The sequence below is a fragment of the Arachis stenosperma genome, chromosome 3 (genome assembly GCF_014773155.1).
Source record: "Arachis stenosperma cultivar V10309 chromosome 3, arast.V10309.gnm1.PFL2, whole genome shotgun sequence".
In the NCBI taxonomy this organism is placed as follows: Eukaryota; Viridiplantae; Streptophyta; class Magnoliopsida; order Fabales; family Fabaceae; genus Arachis; species Arachis stenosperma.
The window spans coordinates 164332186-164354194 of record NC_080379.1 but is presented as its reverse complement, the minus strand read 5'-3'; the positions used below and the strand labels follow the sequence as shown (position 1 = coordinate 164354194).

General features: G+C 28.4%; 1 protein-coding gene across 1 annotated transcript; it reads right to left on the bottom strand.

Annotated features, from left to right (window-relative positions):
• Window positions 1-12995: 12995 nt before the first annotated feature.
• On the bottom strand, window positions 12996-13981 carry LOC130970597 (protein PLANT CADMIUM RESISTANCE 2-like). The gene is made up of 3 exons (XM_057896724.1): window positions 13685-13981; window positions 13523-13594; window positions 12996-13445 (listed from the first exon to the last, which is right to left on the bottom strand). Exons 1-3 carry the CDS (start codon window positions 13863-13865, stop codon window positions 13144-13146), a joined length of 555 nt encoding a protein of 184 aa, XP_057752707.1. The 5' UTR covers window positions 13866-13981; the 3' UTR covers window positions 12996-13143.
• Between the last annotated feature and the right edge of the window lie 8028 nt (window positions 13982-22009).

The following is a 22009-nucleotide window of genomic DNA, read 5'->3' as shown; positions in this document are numbered from 1 at the left end:
ATTCATTACCACCATGAGGTGTAAATGAAATCTCTTGATCCCTTGCTCGTTAACTAAGTTACAATGTTAATGATGGATAAATATGGAAAAATCTTATATTAGGTGATTATCATGACTGATCTACTATACAGTCCTTCTAATTGACAGTGATCCCAGAAGACCATTTTGGAATCTCCTACATGTCACTATTGTAGATCAGGGCATGCTCACTTCTAATTATTCTTTAGTAACACTATAGCCCAAAAAATGAGTACATGTGTCATACACTTTTTTTTATCCAAGTAGTTTTCTTATCCATGTTAGCTAGCACTGAGAATACTGTTGTCCAAACAAATTACGTTCTTTGCTAAGCGCATTAATTAAATATAAGTTTTTGAAATTTTCTATAATTAAATATATTGGAAAAATAAATTTTTTTTACTTTTACTCACTTCATATCTTTAAAAGATTCTTTTAACTAAATCTTTATTCATTACAATAACAAAAGCACGACAGCACGTACAATTCCAGGGCCGGGCCGGGGGATGGTACAATTGACAAGGAAATTTTGAAATATTCCACATTGGGAGTCAAATTCCCGGTTTATACCGGTCTATAAATATTTTTTTTACTTTTCGAACCACTTTGATTAATATAATTGAATTAGTAAAATTAGTCCTTGGAATAAGACACTATTCTGGCCGTCGTCGTCTATAAATGTTATTTTATGAGAACTACGTTTTTTGGTGATTATAGCAAACGGTATGATAGGCAGAGAGTTAAAATATGAGAACTAGTGAAAAAATATCAAAATGTTATCATCATTTCTTTCTGCGTCAAGCTTCTCAAATAATCTTAGATTGATGTCCCTGAAATTTGTTAGAGGAGAACACCTCTTAAATGGAATGGTTGCCCCAGTATCCTTCGCCAAACCTGTACAGGAAAATATGATATGGAGTAGTGCTAGGGAGCCAATGACCTAAGTGTATAATGTATGGGCTAAATCTTTGATCCATGAATAGAATGAACATCACCCATACTATCCAAAATAACCATCCGGATCACTCATACTATCCAGAATAACGGATCACTCATACTATCCAGAATAACCATCCGGATACCAGGATAAATAAACATCTCATGTCATAAAACCACTCATCCCAAAAACTTAAAGCTAATTTTGGGGTTCACCAAGGATCGAACCTCTGACCTTTTGGATCTAGAATTCTAAAACCACTCATCCCAAAAGCGTAACCTGATAGGACAATGTAACACTAATGATTATATCTCTAATACTTCCTAAACCTCCATTGTATGCATTGTACGCTTAAGCCATTGGCTCCCTATACTTTCCTATATGATTAATGGAAACACAACCATTCATAATGTACAAAACTGTTACTAAATTGAATAGTTTTCAATTTCAAGTATAACTAACATCCAAGACTGTTCACCCTGAAACTTTTTTATTTGACTAGTTTAGAGCTAGCACATACGGTTTTACACCGGTTCTTAGTGTCTCCTCTTCCAATGAAGACCATTTTCTTTTCCTCCTTCTTAACTGCACTCTAGTGGACAAGTTATCTTTTGAATCACCCCTCTGCAATGATAAATACATAACTAATATGCCAATGCAAAGATTTAAAGAAGTAAAAAGTGAATGCATAATATAAAAGATTCTAGCAACTATCTTATAAAAACAGTCCTTGACGGTCCACATTTGCAGAACCCAAAGTTTTCACTGCATCACATTTTTTTCCCTCGTAGAAAAAAGTTAACTTGAAAATAGATACCACCCTCAAGATCTATGCTCCCAGATTATACTAGTTAATAAAACCTTTACCTCATAACTATGAGCAATACTGTTATGCGCCATCAAATTGGGACTTTCGTGAATAGTGCTATTCTGCTCCATCAAATTGGGATTTTCTTCAGCAGTACTATTCTCCTGCATTAAATTGGGACATTGAACTTGAACTCTACTATGATGAACAGAAGACTTCTTCTTACAATCGGCATCATTAGGTTGAAAAAGAACAATAGCCCTGCAAGTATTTGAGTTGGGTACATCTACATCCCCACTCTTGTTTTCCATGAGTTGTTCTTGATTCGTACCTTTCTATGCAAGTTTAGATCCAACAATATTCAATGCCTTTGGAAGAGGATCCTTGACAAATGCTCGTAGCCTCGAAAAACTTGAATCAAGAATCTCTTAAATCAAGTTTTTCGGAGCTATGAGCATTTGTCAAGATCCTCTTCAAAGGCATTGAATATATCTGATGCTGTTGGATCTAAACTTGCATAGAAATGTACGAATCAAGAACAACTCATGGAAAACAAGAGTGGGGATGTAGATTATCTGGAGAGTACTAAATAACCATGCATAACCTTAGTTAAACAAGCAATAAGAAACAAATAACATATACATTTTAGAAACTCTTGTAAGAAGGACCGAAAACTATACAACAATCAAGCCTGATCTTACTAGATAGGGTTGGCATTATCCAGCAGGAAAATTCTGACCTTTCACTAACTACTTAATAAAAACTACTTGCACTGCACTGCATATGCCATACCATACACCATTAGAACTTGAGACACTAAAATACCTAACACTATTGTTTATCTTAAAAAAATTACATATAAATGTGTATTCTTAATTAAATCTATACCAATTAATTAAATTACAATACACGGTTTATATTTTTTTTTGATGTCTATTGTTTATATTTTAAAAAAATTACATACAGAAGAGTACTCCTTAATCAAATCTATACCAATATATAATGGATTATACCCATGTATAATGGGATAGGAAAATTTGATATCTAATTTCTTCTCTCTATTTTACCCCTATTTTTTTATGTTCATTAAACACTGAATTCAATATAATAAACTGTTACTACGTCCTCCATTTTTTTATTTTTTATCAAAAAAAGAATTTATCCCACGACAGAGTATCAAACTAATTCACTTTCAACCCCACGACATATTTTAAAACTGATTTACTTCTAATAAAAAAACTGCTACCACTATGTACTCAATTTAAAAACTGACCCACTTTCAATAAAAAACTGATCCACCTTCAGTCGTACTTAACTCCCAAGAGAATTAAATTACTCTTTCACTTTCAATTTTGGTCTCGCAAACATTTTTCTTCTCTGCATCTCGCTATCACGAAATCAACAATCACGTCAACATCAACTACTTGGACAGAATCTGTTAGGCGAAGAAGACAGAAAATGACAGAAGAACAAAGACATCAACACCTAACTAGAAGACGTGTAATTTATTGGGAGATAATTCAACAAGAAAACAAGTTGCCATATCAACTAAAGGTGGATTCTATGGTGTAGAAAGAAAATTGTTTCTATATGTGTAGAAGGATATGTGTCAATGCATTAGTAGTTTATGTTGATGGTTCTTGGATAGGGAAGAATTAATTAGAGTACACAATTGTTAATTCATTGGACCCACAAAAAAAAGAGAATGTGTGACATTATATCTGTGTCAGAGACAATTTATTAGGTTTTTTATTTTAATAAATTAAATAAATATTTTATTTATTAAAATAAATAATTTAAAAAATTATTACCATGTAGACGATATATATATATTTATAAATATAAAAATATATTTTATAAAAGTAATAAAAATATTAATAATTTAAATTAGACCAAACTCTTAAAAATAGAACATTTCAATTAATATGGAAGGTGGATGATCTTAACCGTACTACTTTCATCCACTGGCGTTTTTTATTAGAATTTACACTAAATCAATTCAAATAATAACAAGGCGGGATTCGAATCCCCAATACTTGCTTAAGCAAACTAGTGAACTAAACACTAGACCAAGTTCATTAATTAGTTAGTTAAAACCGCCTATTTCTTCTATTATTTTGAAACTGCTCATCTTTTCTATTATTTGAAACTGCTTATCTTTCTTATTATTTGAAATATTCTATTTTTAAGAGTTTGATTTAATTTAAATTATTAATATTTTTATTATTTTCAAAAATTATATTTTTATATTTACAAATACACATATCTCGTTTACAGTAAGGAGATATATGAAAATTGAAAAAAATACACATATTTTGATACGGATAAAATTATATCGTTTATAGTATAAACAAGATAAGAGATGCTGATGTATTTTTCTAATAATTTTTTAAAATTATTTATTTTAGAAAATAAAATATTTATTTAATTTATTAAAATAAAAAATTTCCACATATTATTTTATTTATTGTTAATAAATATGTATATCACTAATCAAATTAGAATTAAGTTCATTAGATGAAAAAAATTTTGAAAAAAAATAATATTTTTTTAATATTAACCAAAATATTTTTCATAGAATTTAAAAAAAAAGAGTAAAGTATTGTTTTTGTCTCCAACGTTTGGAGTAAATCTTAAAATTGTCCCTAACGTTTCAATTGTCCTATTTACGTCCCTAACGTTTTAAAATTGACTCAATATTGTCTTACCGTTAGGGATCCGTTAATAAAATTAACGGCGGGACAAAATTGAGACGATTTTGAAACGTTAGAGACGTAAATAGGACTAAAACGTTGCGGACAAAAACGATACATAGAAATAAATTTTAATTTTATTTTTCAATAATATCAATTTTTACTGTAGATAGTATTCAATTATTTTTAATCATATTTACACTTAATCACCTTATTTTTATTCTAAATAAATTTATTTTTTTAATTTTACCCTTAAAGTAATGTATTTTTTTATAAATAAATAAATTTTACACTTTTATTCTAAATAAATAATGTAATGTGATTAGAATGAAAGTGTAAAACTATAAAAAAATATAAGTAATGTGATTAAGTAATGAAAGTAAAATTACATTATTTATTTAGAATGAAAGTATAAAATTTATTTATTTATAAAAAAATTATATTACTTTAAGCGTAAAATTATAAAAAAAATAAATTTATTTAGAATGAAATAAGGTGATTAAGTGTAAATATGATTAAAAATAATTAATACTATGTACAGTAAAAAATTGATATTATTGAAGAATAAAATTAAATTTATTTTATGTATCGTTTTTGTCCTCAACGTTTTAGTCCTATTTACGTCCCTAACGTTTAAAAATCGTCTCAATTTTGTCCCGCCGTTAATTTTATTAACGGATCCCTAACGGCAAGACAACATTGAGTCAATTTAAAAACGTTAGGGACGTAAATAGGACGATTGAAACGTTAGGGACAATTTTGAGATTTACCCCAAACGTTGGGGACAAAAACAATACTTTACTCTAAAAAAAAATTTGGAGACTAATTTACTTTCACTCTTAAAATTATTACTATTAAAAACGAAAGAATGTATAATTTAAGTAATAGGTAATTACTATTCATTTACTGTGGTTAACAAATTTAATTTGTTTTTATAATTATATGTCCTAAATATATTACTAATTATTTTTATATTTTTAATATTTTACATGTTTTAATTTATAAATTAAATTGATATTTTACTATTATTAAAGGTATCCCATTTTTTAGAAGAAAATATTTAATTTTGAACAAAAGACTAAATTAGAACGATATAAAATGTTTTAGAACTTAGCTCAAATATTATGGACCAAAACAATATTTTTTCAATTGTAAATTGTTATTTATTTTCAAATATTTAATAATAGGGTAAAATATACTTTTGTCCTTAATGTCCTTAATGTCCTTAATGTTTTCGATTCATTCAATTACAATTGAAAAAATATTTTATTTTTGTCTAAAACATTTTATATCGTTCTAATTTAGTCTTTTGTTCAAAGTTAAATATAATATTTTCTTCTAAAAAAATGGGATACCTTTAATTATAGTAAATTATCAATTCAATTTATAAATTAAAATATGTAAAATATTAAAAATATAAAAATAATTAGTAATATATTTAGGACATATAATTATAAAAACAAATTATATTTGTTAACCACGGTAAATGAATAATAATTACCTATTACTTAAATTATACATTCTTTCGTTTTTAATAGTAATACTTTTAAGAGTGAAAGTAAGTTAGTCTCCAAATCTTTTTCTTTTTTAATTTCTATGAAAAATATTTTGGTTACTATTAAAAAATATTATTTTTTTCAAAATTTTTTTCATCTAATGGACTTAATTCTAATTTGATTAGTGATATACATATTTATTAACAATAAATCAAATAATATGTGGGAATTTTTTATTTTAATAAATTAAATAAATAATTTATTTTCTAAAATAAATAATTTTAAAAAATTATTAGAAAAATACATCAGCATCTCTTATCTTGTTTATACTATAAACGAGATAATTTTATCCGTATCGAGATATGTGTATTTTTTTCAATTTTCATATATCTCCTTACTGTAAACGAGATATGTGTATTTGTAAATATAAAAATATAATTTTTGAAAATAATAAAAAATATTAATAATTTAAATTAAATCAAACTCTTAAAAATAGAATATTTCAAATAATAAGAAAGATAAGCAGTTTCAAATAATAGAAAAGATGAGCAGTTTTAAAATAATAGAAGAAATAGGCGGTTTTAACTAACTAATTAATAAACTTGGTCTAGTGGTTAGCTCACTAGTTTGCTTAAGCAAGTGTTGGGGATTCGAATCCCGCCTTGTTATTATTTGAATTGATTTAGTGTAAATTCTAATAAAAAACGCCGGTGGATGGAAGTAGTACGGTTAAGATCGTCTACCTTCCATATTAATTGAAATGTTCTATTTTTAAGAGTTTTGTCTAAATTAAATTATTAATATTTTTATTATTTTTATAAAATATATTTTTATATTTATAAATACATATATATCGTCTACATGGTAATAATTTTTTAAATTATTTATTTTAATAAATAAAATATTCATTTAATTTATTAAAATAAAAAAACCTAATAAATTGTCTCTGACACAGATATAATGTCACACACTCTCTTTTTTTGTGTGGGTCCAATGAATCAATGTATTGACACCTATCCTTCTACATATGTAGAAACAATTTCCTTTCTACACCATAGAATCCACCATCAACTAATACAACTACATAAGTGGAGGTACCACAAACACAGGAGTAGCCCAAACACAGGAGAGCAAGTTCTTCAATTCTTTATTCCATTAATTTATCCTTTTATTAATTTTATCCGTTTTCAATTTTTCTTATTTCTCTTTCCAATTCTGAATGTGCTTCTCTGTATGTAACAATTATTTGGATGAGTTTCTGTGATTTTCTGAACTAGATAGTGACTATGCTAAATGTTGATTTTGGATGCCATGTATGAAAGGAGAAAAAAAATAATTAGGGATGATAAATAATTTTTTATCGATTTTATCGTTTTATTTTGGGTATATTCTTTATGTGAGTACTTTATACCAATAGTTGATCTCATTATTCAATTTTTAGTACTTCTCCTCTCACCATTAGGTGCACTTTTCTGTATTATTACTGTTGTCATCATTCTCCTTCCTTTAATATCGTGATTGTATCGCCTCCATTTTTCCCTCGCTTCCATTCACTACAATTGCAAATTTTATACCGTTTTACTGCAGTTATTAATTTCACGCATAACTTTCACCTTCATTTTCCTTTCTCTTCAGTTTATTTATCAAACTGTATTAATTCTTATATATTTTTAATCTATCTTTCACATCCAAAGTTTTATTTCATCAATTTAATTTTAAAAAAAATTATTATTTTTTTATCTGATATTTGTTTTTAAATTTTTTTTGACATGTATATACCTATTAATAATGAACCGAAGAACTCTCATAAATTATTTTGTTAATTTTTTTTATTTTTTAAATAGTTTTGTACAGGATAAAATTATTTTTAAAATTTTTTAAAGTATTAATTATGTAAAATATTTTTTTAAATTTTAAGTGCATCAATATTTACCCTTTAGTTAAATCTCAATTTTTTTAAACTGCTTTGTATTTAATGATGTTATTTTTTTAATTTTTTAAATTATTAATTATATAGAGTATTGGAATTAAAATTTGAGTACATAAATATTTATTTTTAAATTAAATTAAATAAATTATACAGCAAGAAATTTAACTATTTTGTATTTCACAATATTATTTATTTGGCATATAGTCCTAATTATTTGATGAGTTTAATTTTGATGGTGATTAGATGCACGTGTAAAACTATTTTACATTAATAGCACATCAAAATTAAATTCTTATTTGATTAGCATAAAAAGACGGAAAAAAATTGCAACTACCAATGATTTGTTAAAATATTGATATATTTATTTCTTAAACTATTAACGATGTAGAGTTCTGACATTTAAGTACATGAAAATTTGTTTATAATTCAATTAAAATAAATAATTTATTTTTAAAAAAAAATTAATTAATTAAATATTATTTGTTTGGCATATAGTATTGATTATTTGATTGGCATATAAAAGATGCAAAAAAAATATATATGTATCTATCAATAGTAAAGTGAAAAAATTCTCATAGATATTTTGCTAATTATTTTTTTAATTTTAATCAGTTTTATGTCGGTTAATATTATTTTTTTATTAAATATTAGATTGACATATAACATTAAAGATATGGTAGGATAATAACACCTATGAATTAGTTTTTTTAAATAACCTGATAACACAACAAATATCTAAATTTTTTGTTATATATTTTTTTAACAGTTTCAACCTTTACAATATTATACAAGCTAATTTAGATAGCCAATATAAAGTAAAATAAGTAACAACATGAAGTTATAGAATTTCACTTTTTGTTATATAGTACAAAAATAATATAATAATATAATAAATTATAATAAAAATAAAGTAAAATAAGTAACAGCAAGAAGATATAGAATTTTATTTTTTGTTTTGTAGTACAAAGATAATATAATAATCTAATAAATTATAATATTCTGGTACAAAAGAACATAAAATTTAATCAATAATACTATTTGTACACCAAAATCAGCCACCAATGTATTTGTGTATAATAAATACATGTGTAGTTTAATTTATTTTCAATGTGTATTTGTATTCTAGCATGTATTTTATACTGGTGGCGGACTTTGGTGTACACATAGCATAACTCAAACTTAATATTATTCTTTTCGGTAGCTTTTTATCTTTTTATTTTAATTTTATTAAAATATACTAATATAATTTACTTTTAACTTTTAAGATAAATGTAAGGATGTGACATTTTATGTATTAGATAATGTAAAAAATTTATTATAGAAGAAGTTAAGAATATAAGAGAGAGAGAGAATTTTTTAACCTATTATATATGAGTTATATCAAGTGATGATTAAGAAATATATTAGAACTTTTAATTCAAAAAAAAATTTTTTACTCTCTTTATACAGTGTTTCACTTTAACTAACTATTTTTTATGGATAGTATTTAAGTGACAAACAAAATAGTAAGAAGGTTCGTATTAGATTATGAAAATTAATATCATCCTTATAGTAGGATCGCATTATTTCAAAACATGCAAAATAAAATAATAAAATATAGTTTAATTAATTTACACAATAAAACAAACGTACAACTTATATAATAGTAGTCAAATGTAAGAAGTAATGACAGTCTTTTATTCTAAGGGCCTATATTAAATTGCAACTTAATTTTATAATTATTAGTTAAAAACTTACAATAATGTACTATTTTTATTATATTAGTTAAAATAATATATTTTAAAATTATTTTTTAAGGATTACTGACATCAAATTTTGATAATTTGAGCAAAAATTTTGAATGTTTTATGTGGGTACATTTTTTTAATAGAATAATAAGACAACTTAAAATTCACATCAAGAAAAAACTATTGTTTTTATACATTTAAATATTCAAAAGACATAAAAACCAATTCTTTTAACAACACTTCAACGACTCATAGAATTAACATAATAAATGATTATAGATCAAAGTGATAAACAAGATTGAAAGTTGCGATAATAGTACTTGGTGATAATTAATTACGATCGGGTGAAGAGAAGGTGTGAGGAGAAGAAGAAAATGAGAAAGGAGAATAAAGCAATAATAGTGTGCAATAGAAATAATAGTAAGAGAAAATAATAGTGTGTGGTACAATAAGAAGATATAATAAAAGTATACATTAATAATTCAAAAAAAAAATCTTAAAATTAAAGATAATTTAATAAATTGAATATAAAATTTAAAAAATAAAATATTTTTTATCTATTAGAATTAAAAAAATATTCAAAGCCAGTTTAACTTCAAAGAATATTTTTTATAAAAGAAATTCTAATATTTTTAATAAAAGAATATTTTTTTATAAAAGAAATTCTAATATTTTTAAACCAGTTAATGCATCCAAGGTAGTTAAAATAAAATATTCTTTTTTTAAATATTTTTTGATATTTTTTATAAAATTAAAGATAATTTCTTTTATATTTGCTTCAAATTAAATACCGTTAAAAAATAAATAAATAAACTTTATAATATTTATAAATAATTACTTTATAAATATTTATCTTAATTTTATTACACATAATAACAACATAATAAATTTTTTAATATCTTATTTAATTTAAATTTATAATTTTTGAACGTCTAAAAGTTAAATAACTTATAAAATTTTTATATTTATTTTTAAATATATTTTTTAATTTTTAAATTATTTTATCAAATCTATAATTAATTGAATTAATTGAATTTGTCCCTACTATATTAAGGAATCAATTTAATTGAATAATCTTAAAGTGTTTATATAGTTATTTTTGTAGTAAATAAATCTGATAGTTGTTCAAGACTCAAAAAGTTATTAATAAGGATATGTATGATGAACTACGAAGATTTTTTTCAAGTACACAATTTTTATATTCTCCTATTTTGTTATTAATTATTCTTATAGTTTGATATTTAAAAATAAAAAAAATAAACATTCTCATTTCTTTTTTTTTCATTACTTATAAGAAAATGAAGACCTCTTTAGATTCATATTTTGGCCTATCACTTAAAAAATATGAACACAAATATAAATATCTGTGATATTTAAGTAAAAATTATCTTTTGTAAATAACTAATATGTATTTTGATTTATATATAATTTTTTTGAATCAGGATAATACTATTATCATTATTTTTTGAACTATATATATATATACCTTTTTATTGTGTGTTTTTATAATTTAATATTTTAAAATTTTTTTATAATAGTTTTAATTTTAATAAAATATTATATAAATAAAGTCATGTTAATATTAAAATAATAAAAAAATATTTATCTAATAAATTTAAAAAATAAATAATATATTAACAAAAAATAAATTTTAATTTAAAAAAAACAATAGAAAAGCGGCTGAACAGGCACGATAGTGCCTGTTGAGCCGCTAGTAAATAATAAAATAGTTTATTTTTAGCCAAAAGTTTACTAAATCATATATTTTTCTCTTTAACAATAACTTCATTCTCTTTTATTTATATCAATCATACAAGAGATACTAGGAGAGTTTGAAACATGGGTTGTGTTCTTTGCTGCTGATTTACATTTGAGGTTCTAGCTAAACGAATTTTTTTTATTTGTGCAACTTTATTGTTTTATGCCAAAAAATAAAAATTATTTGTATTTTATAGTTGATTGATTGGATAAATAATAGTGATAACATCATAATTTTGATGAATAAAATAAAAAATATAAATATGCATGTAATAATTTTTTATTTGTATTTCTTATTAAAATGAGACTAAATAGCAAATCAAAGAGTGAATATTGACAAATTACTAAAATATATAAACTAAGACTAATTTTTTTTTATATTCATCCCTTCTAAAACTCATGAATGATAAAATAATTTATTTTTAGTAAAAAATAGTGAATTTTTTTACTAAAAATAGCAAATCAATAAAAAAAATTCACTATTTTTTATTAAAAAAATTATTTTATCATTCATGAATTTTAGAAAGGATGAAGATAAAAAAAAATTAGTCTTAATTTATATATTTTAGTACTCTGTGAGTACTCCCTCTTTTATTTGCTATTTAGTTTCATTTTAATAATAAATACAAAAAAAAATTATTACATGCATATTTATATTTTTTATTTTATTCATCAAAATTATGATGCTATCACTATTATTTATCCAATCAATCAACTATAAAATATAAATAGTTTTTATTTTTTGGCATAAAACAACAAAGTTGCACAAATAAAAAAATTCATTTAGCTAAAATCTCAAATGCAAATCAGCAGCAAAGAACACAACCCATGTTTCAAACTCTCCTAATATCTCTTGTATGGTTGATATAAATAAAAGAAAATGAAGTGATTGTTAAAGAGAAAAATATATGATTTAGTGAACTTTTGGCTAAAAATAAATTATTTTATTATTTATAAATTGTAAAAGAGATGAGAATAAAAAAATAGTCTTGATTTATATAATTTAATACTTTGAGTATTGTATTTTTTTAATACTATTCTCTCCATCCATTTGTGAATAAAACTCTACCTCTCTATATTTGGCCCCTTCATGGTTTATATAGGGAGTCCATTGACACATACTAAACGTAAACAGCTACAGTCATCAGTGGTTTACACACGCACACCAACCTACATAAACCGCTGCTGGCAGCAGCGGTTTATGATCAACCCAAAATACACATAATTCGCGGCTGGTATTAACGGTTTCTATGCAATTATAAACCGCTATTGACAGTAACGGTTTATATAAAATAGTGAAACAATGTATTTAGGTATCCGTTTTTAAAACAATATATTTATGTAAAATTAGAATTCAAACAATTTAAAAATGTAAATTGCCCTTTGTTTTGTATGCAGTCCAATTGGTATTGTGGTTTTTACTAACCTCCAACTCGTGAAGAAAAGGGTGCATTTTTTAAGGAGGAGCTTTTCTAGAGAAATTATCTACCAAACTCTATTTAATTCTCATTGTATTTAGATATAAATTTGAACTATTGTCTATTTTAATATTTTCTTAAAACAATATTAAAATATACATATTTGTAAAAACTGGAGACTTAGGAAATAGTATTCTACACACATACACATATACAAAATACCGCATTTATCCAATAATAAATCAAAGTAGTACTCTGCCACTTTGGTACAACTTAACAACGATAATTATTAGGATTAGAAAACAGACACGTTCCAGAAAGGCACAAACATTATTACATGATTGCTTGATAAATGAAGTCAACGGGACATGGGGGGTTGAGGCGGTGGAGCAGAAGGAGCAGTCATGGCAACACCGCGGCTCCTCTGCTCGACATTGCCATGCCAGCCAATGTGCATGTCAAAGCCTTGCATCTCAAGCTCACGGTATTCTTGGCACAAGGCGCATGGCTCGCAGCAGCAATGGATCATGCAATCCCCGCAGTCACTTCCTTTCAGATTCAACTGCCGCCTCATCTTCGATCTGTAGAAGCACGAGTACAAGCATCCGCATCCAATCAGGCAACACACCAGCGCGTACAGTGCCCCACTCGCACCGCATGCTGCATCATCATCATCAATTTCAATTTCCATTTCATAATAACAATAACAACAACAACAATAACAATTCATTTCTTACAGGTAGATCCTCTATCAACGATCTCAGCAACTCTGCCAAAGGTCACACATGGACACCAGTACGTTATGCAACCTGAAACAAATTAGTACAGATTTAATTAAGTAATAATAATATCATACTTAAACAAAAAGGATTATGATATAGGGCTGCCTGCTAAATTACAATTGCCGCAGTCGGAGAAACAATCACAGAGGCTGGTGGACCATTCTTGAGGAGGTTTAGGTGGCGGCTGGTAGTAGGCGCTGCTGTCGACGGAGGAAGAATATGGCGGGGCGCCGCTACTAGCGTTGTTGTAGCTCACCGGTAAACCCGTCACAGGCTTTGATTCGTCTGCTTGATACATAATGACGCTACTGGAATTAGTAATTCGTATTTTGGACTGCACAAAATAAAATATATATATATATATAGACAATGGAAATGTATTATTTATTTGTTGATAGGTGCCATTATCACATCCTTTCTTGTCTATATATAATACATGAAGGGTGTGGTGCTAATTCAATGTATTATAGATTGGAGTTTACCGGATCAAGTCAAGGTCAATGGTGGTGTGAAGTGGTTTAATTTGTAAGCTTATACGCCTATAATGCAACGTAATCGTATTTATATATTAAAATAAGCTCCACTTTGTTTGTGAATAAATATATATATATATATATATATATATATATTATTTAACTTATTTTTAATATATATTTTATATTATTAATTAATTTTAATATACATAATATTACATTCATTTATTTAATAATTTACTAATACCAATTGGTGTCTTCATGTAAAATTCAATAACTAAAATTTATTAAAGTTATATTTAAAATATAATTTGACCCTCTTAATTATATTATATGGAACATATTTAAATCCTCTAAAGTCGATGGACATATAAAAATGATAAGTCATATTCGATTAGATTAGTAATAATTTTATCAGTAATTCTAAATAATTAAGCATTTTACGTAATTAAATTCAATTAAAAAAATTATATTAAATTTTTTATATAAACTACAAAAATAAAATAAAAATAATATCAAAATTTATTATATAAAATATAAAAATTTTATTACAATAAATACATAATTTAAATTTATTTATAGGCCATATTATAAATAAATTTGTTGTTTAAGATTTAGAATTGTACAGTTTAATTTTAAAATAATTTTATTTTGATAAATTTTTTATTTTTGAAATAATACATAGCAAGATGTAAACAAAATTTTGTATAATAACAAAATATGAAAAAAATAAAAAATATATTACGAGAAAGAAAAATAAGTAGAGAAAGAAGGTATATTGAGATTTGGTGATATAATTGAAAAATTTTATGATATTTAAAAAAAATAGTATTATTTTTTTTATCATTTCAAATTAATTAAGAAATTTTGTGTCAACATTAAAAAAATTATATCAAACAAATTTTAATGTTATTTTTTTCATAAATTCTATACACATCATTTAAAACTTATGAAGTACGGATACTTTGTTATATATGTTGTTGTGTCCGTGTGTCGGGCACATTTCGGACGCGTATCTGCTGTGTCCAACTGTGTCTTAATAAAAAAAGAAATTTCGGACACGTTTGAACACACCTAAATACCATCACGTGTCAGCGTGTTCAATCTTTTATTCTTAACATATATTCTTGAAATAAATTTAGATATAGTATATATTATTATTTATTAAAAAATATTTTAAATACTTGATATAATTAAAATAAGACAATAAAAATAATTAAAAAATTAATTTATATTTTAATATTAATAAAATATCAAAATATCATTACGATTTATTTAAAAAATATTTTATATTTTATATGTATGCGTGTCCTCATATCTTATAAGATTTTAAAATTTGTGTATCGGTGTGTCCTGTGTGGTGTTGTGTCACTTGTCTATTTCGATATCTGTACATCACAATTTAAAATTCTCTTTTTTTTATTATTGTCATCATCTTTTTTTATTGTTTTTGTTTTTTTTTCCATAATTTTTTATTTTATCTAAAAAAATAAAAAAATTACTGTAATAATATCAAAAGGAAGAAGAGAATAAATAAAAAATATAATAACAAAATAATGACGAAAAGAAAAAAAACATATAATGAAAAAGAAAAAAATACAAAAAATATATATATATATATATATATATATAATATTTTATGTGAAGCATTTTTATTAGATTTAGTCGAATATCTAACTTTAATTATAAGCCGAGTCTCATCAGTCCTCAGATGATGTAACAGTAATTACCTTTTTAATTTCCTTAGCCTTTCTCCGAAGTTGCTCTGATGGTGACGCTGCCTCCACTAGACACTCGCATTTGAAATTTCTAACTAGTTCATTACTGATATTACGCGTACAATAAGTGTTTTAACTTTTAAAAGTTAGCAGAAAAATCAAAGCTCCTATGTGCAATTATTTTCACATATTTACAGCTTGGTATTATACTTTGGCATGAACTTAATTACAACATAAAATCAAACTAGAACCACTATTGATTTTATATTTAACATTTTGGATTTATTTTATAGATCAGATTTGCCAATTACATATACGGAAGTAATGTTAACGCTAATTCAGGGACGGTAAATTAGCATTGGCAATTGCGATGGTGTTTTGGTAAATTTGTATGAGAAGAAGTTATTTTAGTAATTCGTATCATAAGAAATTAAATTTAAAATAGGGTCGCCAAAATCATTGCAAGAACTAAGAAGTTGTCGCTGAGACTTTGGATATGCACCATCTATTCATTCTTGCCGGAGCTGGCGGGGTCAATGCAAGTCGTTTATGTCGTGCCCACTCTGGTGCTGCGCTGCTTTAAAAATATTTCAATTTCGATTTTTTATTCTTAAAAAAAAATGTTTCATATTTACCCTGATAAAAAATAAAAATTGGCATCAAAATTCAAAACACGCTTCTAATACTTTCAAGCAGTTCTTTTAACCAGGTCAAAGAATTAGTGAAGACCCACGTGTTGCGCTCCAATTTGATGATATCCCATAGCCACCGTAAGTCCGTAAGTAAGAAATTTTTGTAGCCACGATAGATCTTGGCTTGCGCTCAGCTGTATATATTTGACAATTGACACTTTTGGAAAGGATCAGATTTGGAAATTACCACAATTTGGTTGACGCTTCAATTTGGAAATTCGAAGCTCTACTTTAAGGTCCAATAACAATAATTTAATTAAAGATCCAATTAAAAATGTAGTAAAATTATAAAAATTAATAGAATAATTAAACTTAATAATTATAATAATAAGAATGTTGTTATTCGATATCCTAAAAATATATATTTGTTGAGAATAATACATCATTTTTTTTTGAGAAAATATCTTTTATAGAGAAATAAAATAGACACAATCACAATACAAGAATTTAACGTGGAAACTCTAATTACTGGAGAAAAAACCATAGCCGTTGCCAAATGACAACCAGAGAATATCACTATATGAAAATTATTACAACACATAGACTTCTTTCTCCCTAACACCGGCACCCCAATACACCCACACTCTCAAAGCAAATATTTAACTACACCTCACAACACTCTCTAATCAAAAGGTATAGAGAAAAAGAAAAGTCAAATATAAGCTTTAAGTGTTTTCGACTGGTGCAAAAAATATGGAGAATTTAGCCTCATATTTATAGCCTAGGCCACCCACTCCATTTGCTATCCTAAGCAATGTGGGACTAATTCAACCAAATTCTAACAATCTCCACCTTGATTGAAATAGTCACACATCTTCAGCTTTCATAGTCAACACTGACAATTCTTTGCTGCCATTGTCTGTACCGACAATCATAGTTCAAAGAACTATCATACTCCACCATGAAAGTATACTCATTTGGAATTAGACCACTCCAAGCATTTCGCCTTGGTACAGATCGAAACCTTGCTGAAAATTCATGGTGCAACTTCCAAATTGGCTTTTCCTGGAAGTTCTTCAGCCATCGACATAACTCCGCCACACACCTTGCATCTCAACGCCAACCAATGCCCGTGTCCAATTGTGGACCCGATTGCCACAACTTATCCTTATCCATGGCAGTGCGGTAATACCATGAGGATACTTCTTGTCTTCTAGAGAACATCATCTTCTCTCATAAAGAGAGCAATATTGCAAGTATCAGATTGGGAGCCTTTTTCTGAAACCGCATTACCTGGACAATTTCTCTTTACATGCCCAAGCTTTCCATATTTCCAGCATGTTACACTCCTTCCACGATTTCCTTTTTCATAATTGTCACCTCTATCTACAAGCGCTAAATCTGATGAAGTGCTACCCTTATTTTTCATTCTTCTTTCTTCAGCAATGAACTTACTAGCAACTTCTTCAAAATTCAGAGTTTTCTTCCCATACATTAAAACAGGTTTGATATACTCATAGGAAGAAGGGAGAGACAATATGAGCCTCAGTGCCTTATCTTCATCATCAATTTTCACTCCAATTGCCTCTAATTCAGAGACAACCGATTTGAGATGCCCTTTGCCTGATATAACCCTTCGAGTTTATCCCAAAGTTCTTTGGCTGTTTTCATTCCTTGCACATTTGCAAGAACATTCTTAGCCAAACACAGGCGAATAGCACTTGCAGCTCTCAAATCTAGTTCCTCACATTCTTCATCCTTCATACCAGAGATCTTCTCCTTCAACGCCTTGTGCAAACCTGATTGTATCAACACATCCTTGACTTGTATTTGTCACAAGCCAAAATTGATTCTTCCATCAAATTTCTCTATTTCAAGCTTCACAGCACTTGAATATCCTGACATTGTTGCAACCGTATACTGAAATAGTATAACTCAACTGTAGACCGTGCACTAGGAAGGGTCCCCAGGAAAGAAAGGTGGGTCACAGTGGACACACTTAAATACCAGGTCTTTTCTTAGCCAGAACCTTTCCAAACTGCACTCTCACAGTGTCACACTGCCTTCCAGCAACAACAACAGCAACCAAAGATCAACCTCAAGCTACAGGACAAAATTCTTTTCTGATGTGAAAGGTTAGACTAGGCTGCAACCACAGAGCATACTAAGAATAAATCCCACCAAACCGAAGTTCTGATACCACTTGTTGGGAATAATACACCATTCCCCCTTGAGAAAATACCTTTCATAGAGAAATAAAATAGACACAATCACAACACAAGAATTTAACGTGGAAACTCCAATTACTTGAGAAAAAATCACGGATGTTGCCAAATGACAACCAGAGAATATCACCATGTGAAAATTGTTACAACACATAGACTTCTTTCTCTCTAACACCGGCACCCCAGTACACCCACACTCTCAAAGTAAATATTTAACTACACCTCACAACACTCTCTAATCAAAAGGTATAGAGGAAAAGAAAAGTCAGATACAAACTTTAAGTATTTCTGACTGGTGCAAAAAATATGGAGAATTTAGCCTCATATTTATAGCCTAGGCCACCCACTCCATTTGCTATCCTAAGTAATATGGGCCTAATTCAACCAAATTCTAACAATGCTAAGCATATTATAAAAAAATATTTTAATGTTTTTATTGTTTTTGTTTCGTGTAGAATATGCTTCTAAGGTATAGTTCTGGTAGTGGCAAATCAGCAACTCGGAAATATTCTTCTTGGAACCGCTGACCTCTGCGTAAAACCTACAAAAGAAACTCTGACGCTCACGTTAGTACTCCGTATAATAAACGTCAAAGGCAAAAATAGAAATAAAATATTGCAAAGGCGAGGCTATTGCTTCGTTTGATCGAGGACATCTTAGTGTGTGTCTTTTTTCATGCATCCTCTGACGAGGTTTGCTCGTTCGTTTAAATAGATAGTGAGTTAGGGAATATTCGTTAAGTAAACGTTTGAGTAGTGCTTGATTTTTTAGGAATCATTATTAAGGGTCAGCTTTAGGTGCTTAAATGGTGTGGGATTCTCGGTATGGAGTTTTGAAGAGTTTGACTTGTTCTCAGTTGTTACTTTGTTTGGCCGAAGATATTGGCATGGTACACAACCCCCAAGCTCGGCATGAGAGACAGGTTGAACTTCTATATCCTCGGCTTGATAGAAGTTTGATTGTTTTGGGATGGATTTGCTGTCTGGAGAGCCCCCAAGCTCAACGTGTTTCTATTGCTGGGCTTATCGTGCCGCGAGCCTTGTGGTTTGGGATTTGTGTTTGTTTATTTTTTTTAGCGAGAAATGGAGTGGAGAAAATTGCGTGGTTAATGGGAGGTGGAGAGGCTTCGTGAGGTTGTGTGTCTTACTAACTTCCTGTCTCCTGACGGTTAGACTTATTGGAATTTTTTGATATTGAAGAAAAGAATGAGTAGGAAAGGTAAGTACTTTCGTTTGTTTTTGTTTTGTACTTCTATTTTCTTCTGTCGTTTTATACTTATGGGGAAGAAGGTCATTGCTGTGGATGAAAATGATCCTTACAGCTGGGTTGATAGTGATGTTAAGTCCCGGGTTTCCATTTTCAGTACTACTGAGATGGTGTCTTAATTGAACGAAACTAGGTGTATAAGGGGTGGTGAGAGGTTAGAAGTTAGATTTTTTACCATGTGAAAAAGATGATAGGGTGTGTGAGAAGAGAGATGATTAGGCTTAATTTTATATGTATACCTACATGTTGACTAAGTTGGGAATTCGGTTCCCCTTTACTGACTTTGAATGTGGTATTTTGGCGTTGTTGAATTGTGCTCCTACGCAACTGTATCCTAACTCGTGGGCCTTCGTTCATGCTTTCGAATGCTTAATGGAGTATTTCGGGTGTTACCCCTCTTTGGGTGTTTTCTTTTCTCTATTCCAGGCGAAAGGTGTGTGGAAAGGAAACTGGGTGAACTTGAGTAGTCGCCCTGGTCGAGCTGTATTCAGCTTGTATAAGTTCTCCTTTAAAAACTTTAAGGAGATATTTGTGAAGGTTCAGCTTTGCGAGGGTTGTTATTGATTTTATCTTGATTCCTTGATGGAGGAGAGGTTCCTGTTTTCTGGTCTTCTGAACCTAGGCAGGTGTTGGAGTGTGAGGATAGGGTAAAAAGTGAGGATTATATTATTGGATTTTTTATTTATGTGATGTCTTCTTCTGAGCTATTGTCCATCCTGCTTTGTTGAAACTTGAAAGGGACAGGGAAGCTTTAGATGAGTACTTAGGTACTTTTGTTTTGCTGTGATGCTGTTTTGTTATTTTGTTGGGTGTTGGTGTATGATTGTGTTTTGTTGTTTTCACGCAAAAAAGCGTCGACTTTGACTACGGCAAACCTGAAGGCTTTTGTTACTAAGGCTAAGAAAAAAGAGAAAGAGGGGTCGTCAATTAATGTGGCGAAGGAAGGAGAATGTGCTGTTGATCAAGAGGTGCCGTTGAAAAGGAAGAGGGGTGGGGGGTCTTCGAGGGTTGTTGATTTAACTGGGCTGAAGGATGATGATGCTGTTTTTACGGCTGAAGAAATTCAGGCTGCTCACCAAAGCCAGGTTGTTTTACATGGTTACAAAGATGGGCCGAGGAATTCTATATAGTCGGCGTGGTATCCTTTTATGGCTGTTGTGGACGAGGTTGCTCAAGTTGATGCTGACGTGAAGACTATTCACGAGGCGGGAAAAATAGGTGTTGCGCGTTATCTACAGGTTGGCCGGTTTTTGTTCTATTTTTATTTTTGGCAGAGAGGTTATTTTGCAAATTTTTTTATTCTTTTTTTGCTCTGTAGGTTATTGGTACTCGTTTGTTGTCTATAGGTCGTACATGTGAGCTTGATGCCATTTTGGAAGGAGATAATATTACTGCTATTAAGATACTCAAAGAGTCTCTGCTGGGATAGTGATTCCAAGTTGGAGAGACTTAGGGTAGACATTAAAAGTTTAAAAGAGAGGGTTAAGAGTTTGGAGTGGAGAATATTAAATATAAAGGAGATTTGGAGGCTGGTATTATTGAGAATGACAGCTTGAGGGCGAGAATTCCGGAGTTGGAAGAAGAGGTATTGGCAGCCTTTACTATGGGTTTTGATCGAGCTGTCGCTCAGATTGGTGTTGTCGCCCCTGATGTCGATGTTAGCAGTCTTGATGTGACGAAGATTGTTAGTGATGGATGGCTTATGGATGATGAAACGATGGCCAAGAACCAGGATGAAGTGTATCGGTTGAGAAGAAAGCAGAGTAGTCTATATGTTTGTATTTGGAACTTTTGAATTGCAGTTGTATTTTGTTTGTCTCTATTCCATGGAACTTATTTGAATCTGTTAAGCGCTATTGACCCACGTTAGGGTTTAATTTTTGGTGATGTTTGCTGTTTGACACTTTGACTTTGCAAATGTATATTATGATATTGGTATTATTGTTTGTGGATTTGTATACATGGATATGATATGGGGTGGGGGACCTTATTAAAACCTCTCCAAGAAAAACCCAGGGTGGGAAAAACCTTGTGAGTAGGAAAAGAGTGCCTCCCCGTGCCTATATCATTTTAAAGTAAATAACTTTTTAAAGATAACACATTCCATATGCCAGGGACGTCAGTCCCT

Coding starts and splice junctions, on each gene's coding strand:
- LOC130970597 (XM_057896724.1), bottom strand. CDS start 13,865: ATGTATCAAGCAGACGAATCAAAGCCTGTGACGGGTTTACCGGTGAGC. Junction 13,595..13,684: donor TTTCTCCGACTGCGGCAATT/GTAATTTAGCAG, acceptor AATTTGTTTCAG/GTTGCATAACGTACTGGTGT. Junction 13,446..13,522: donor CGTTGATAGAGGATCTACCT/GTAAGAAATGAA, acceptor ATGATGATGCAG/CATGCGGTGCGAGTGGGGCA.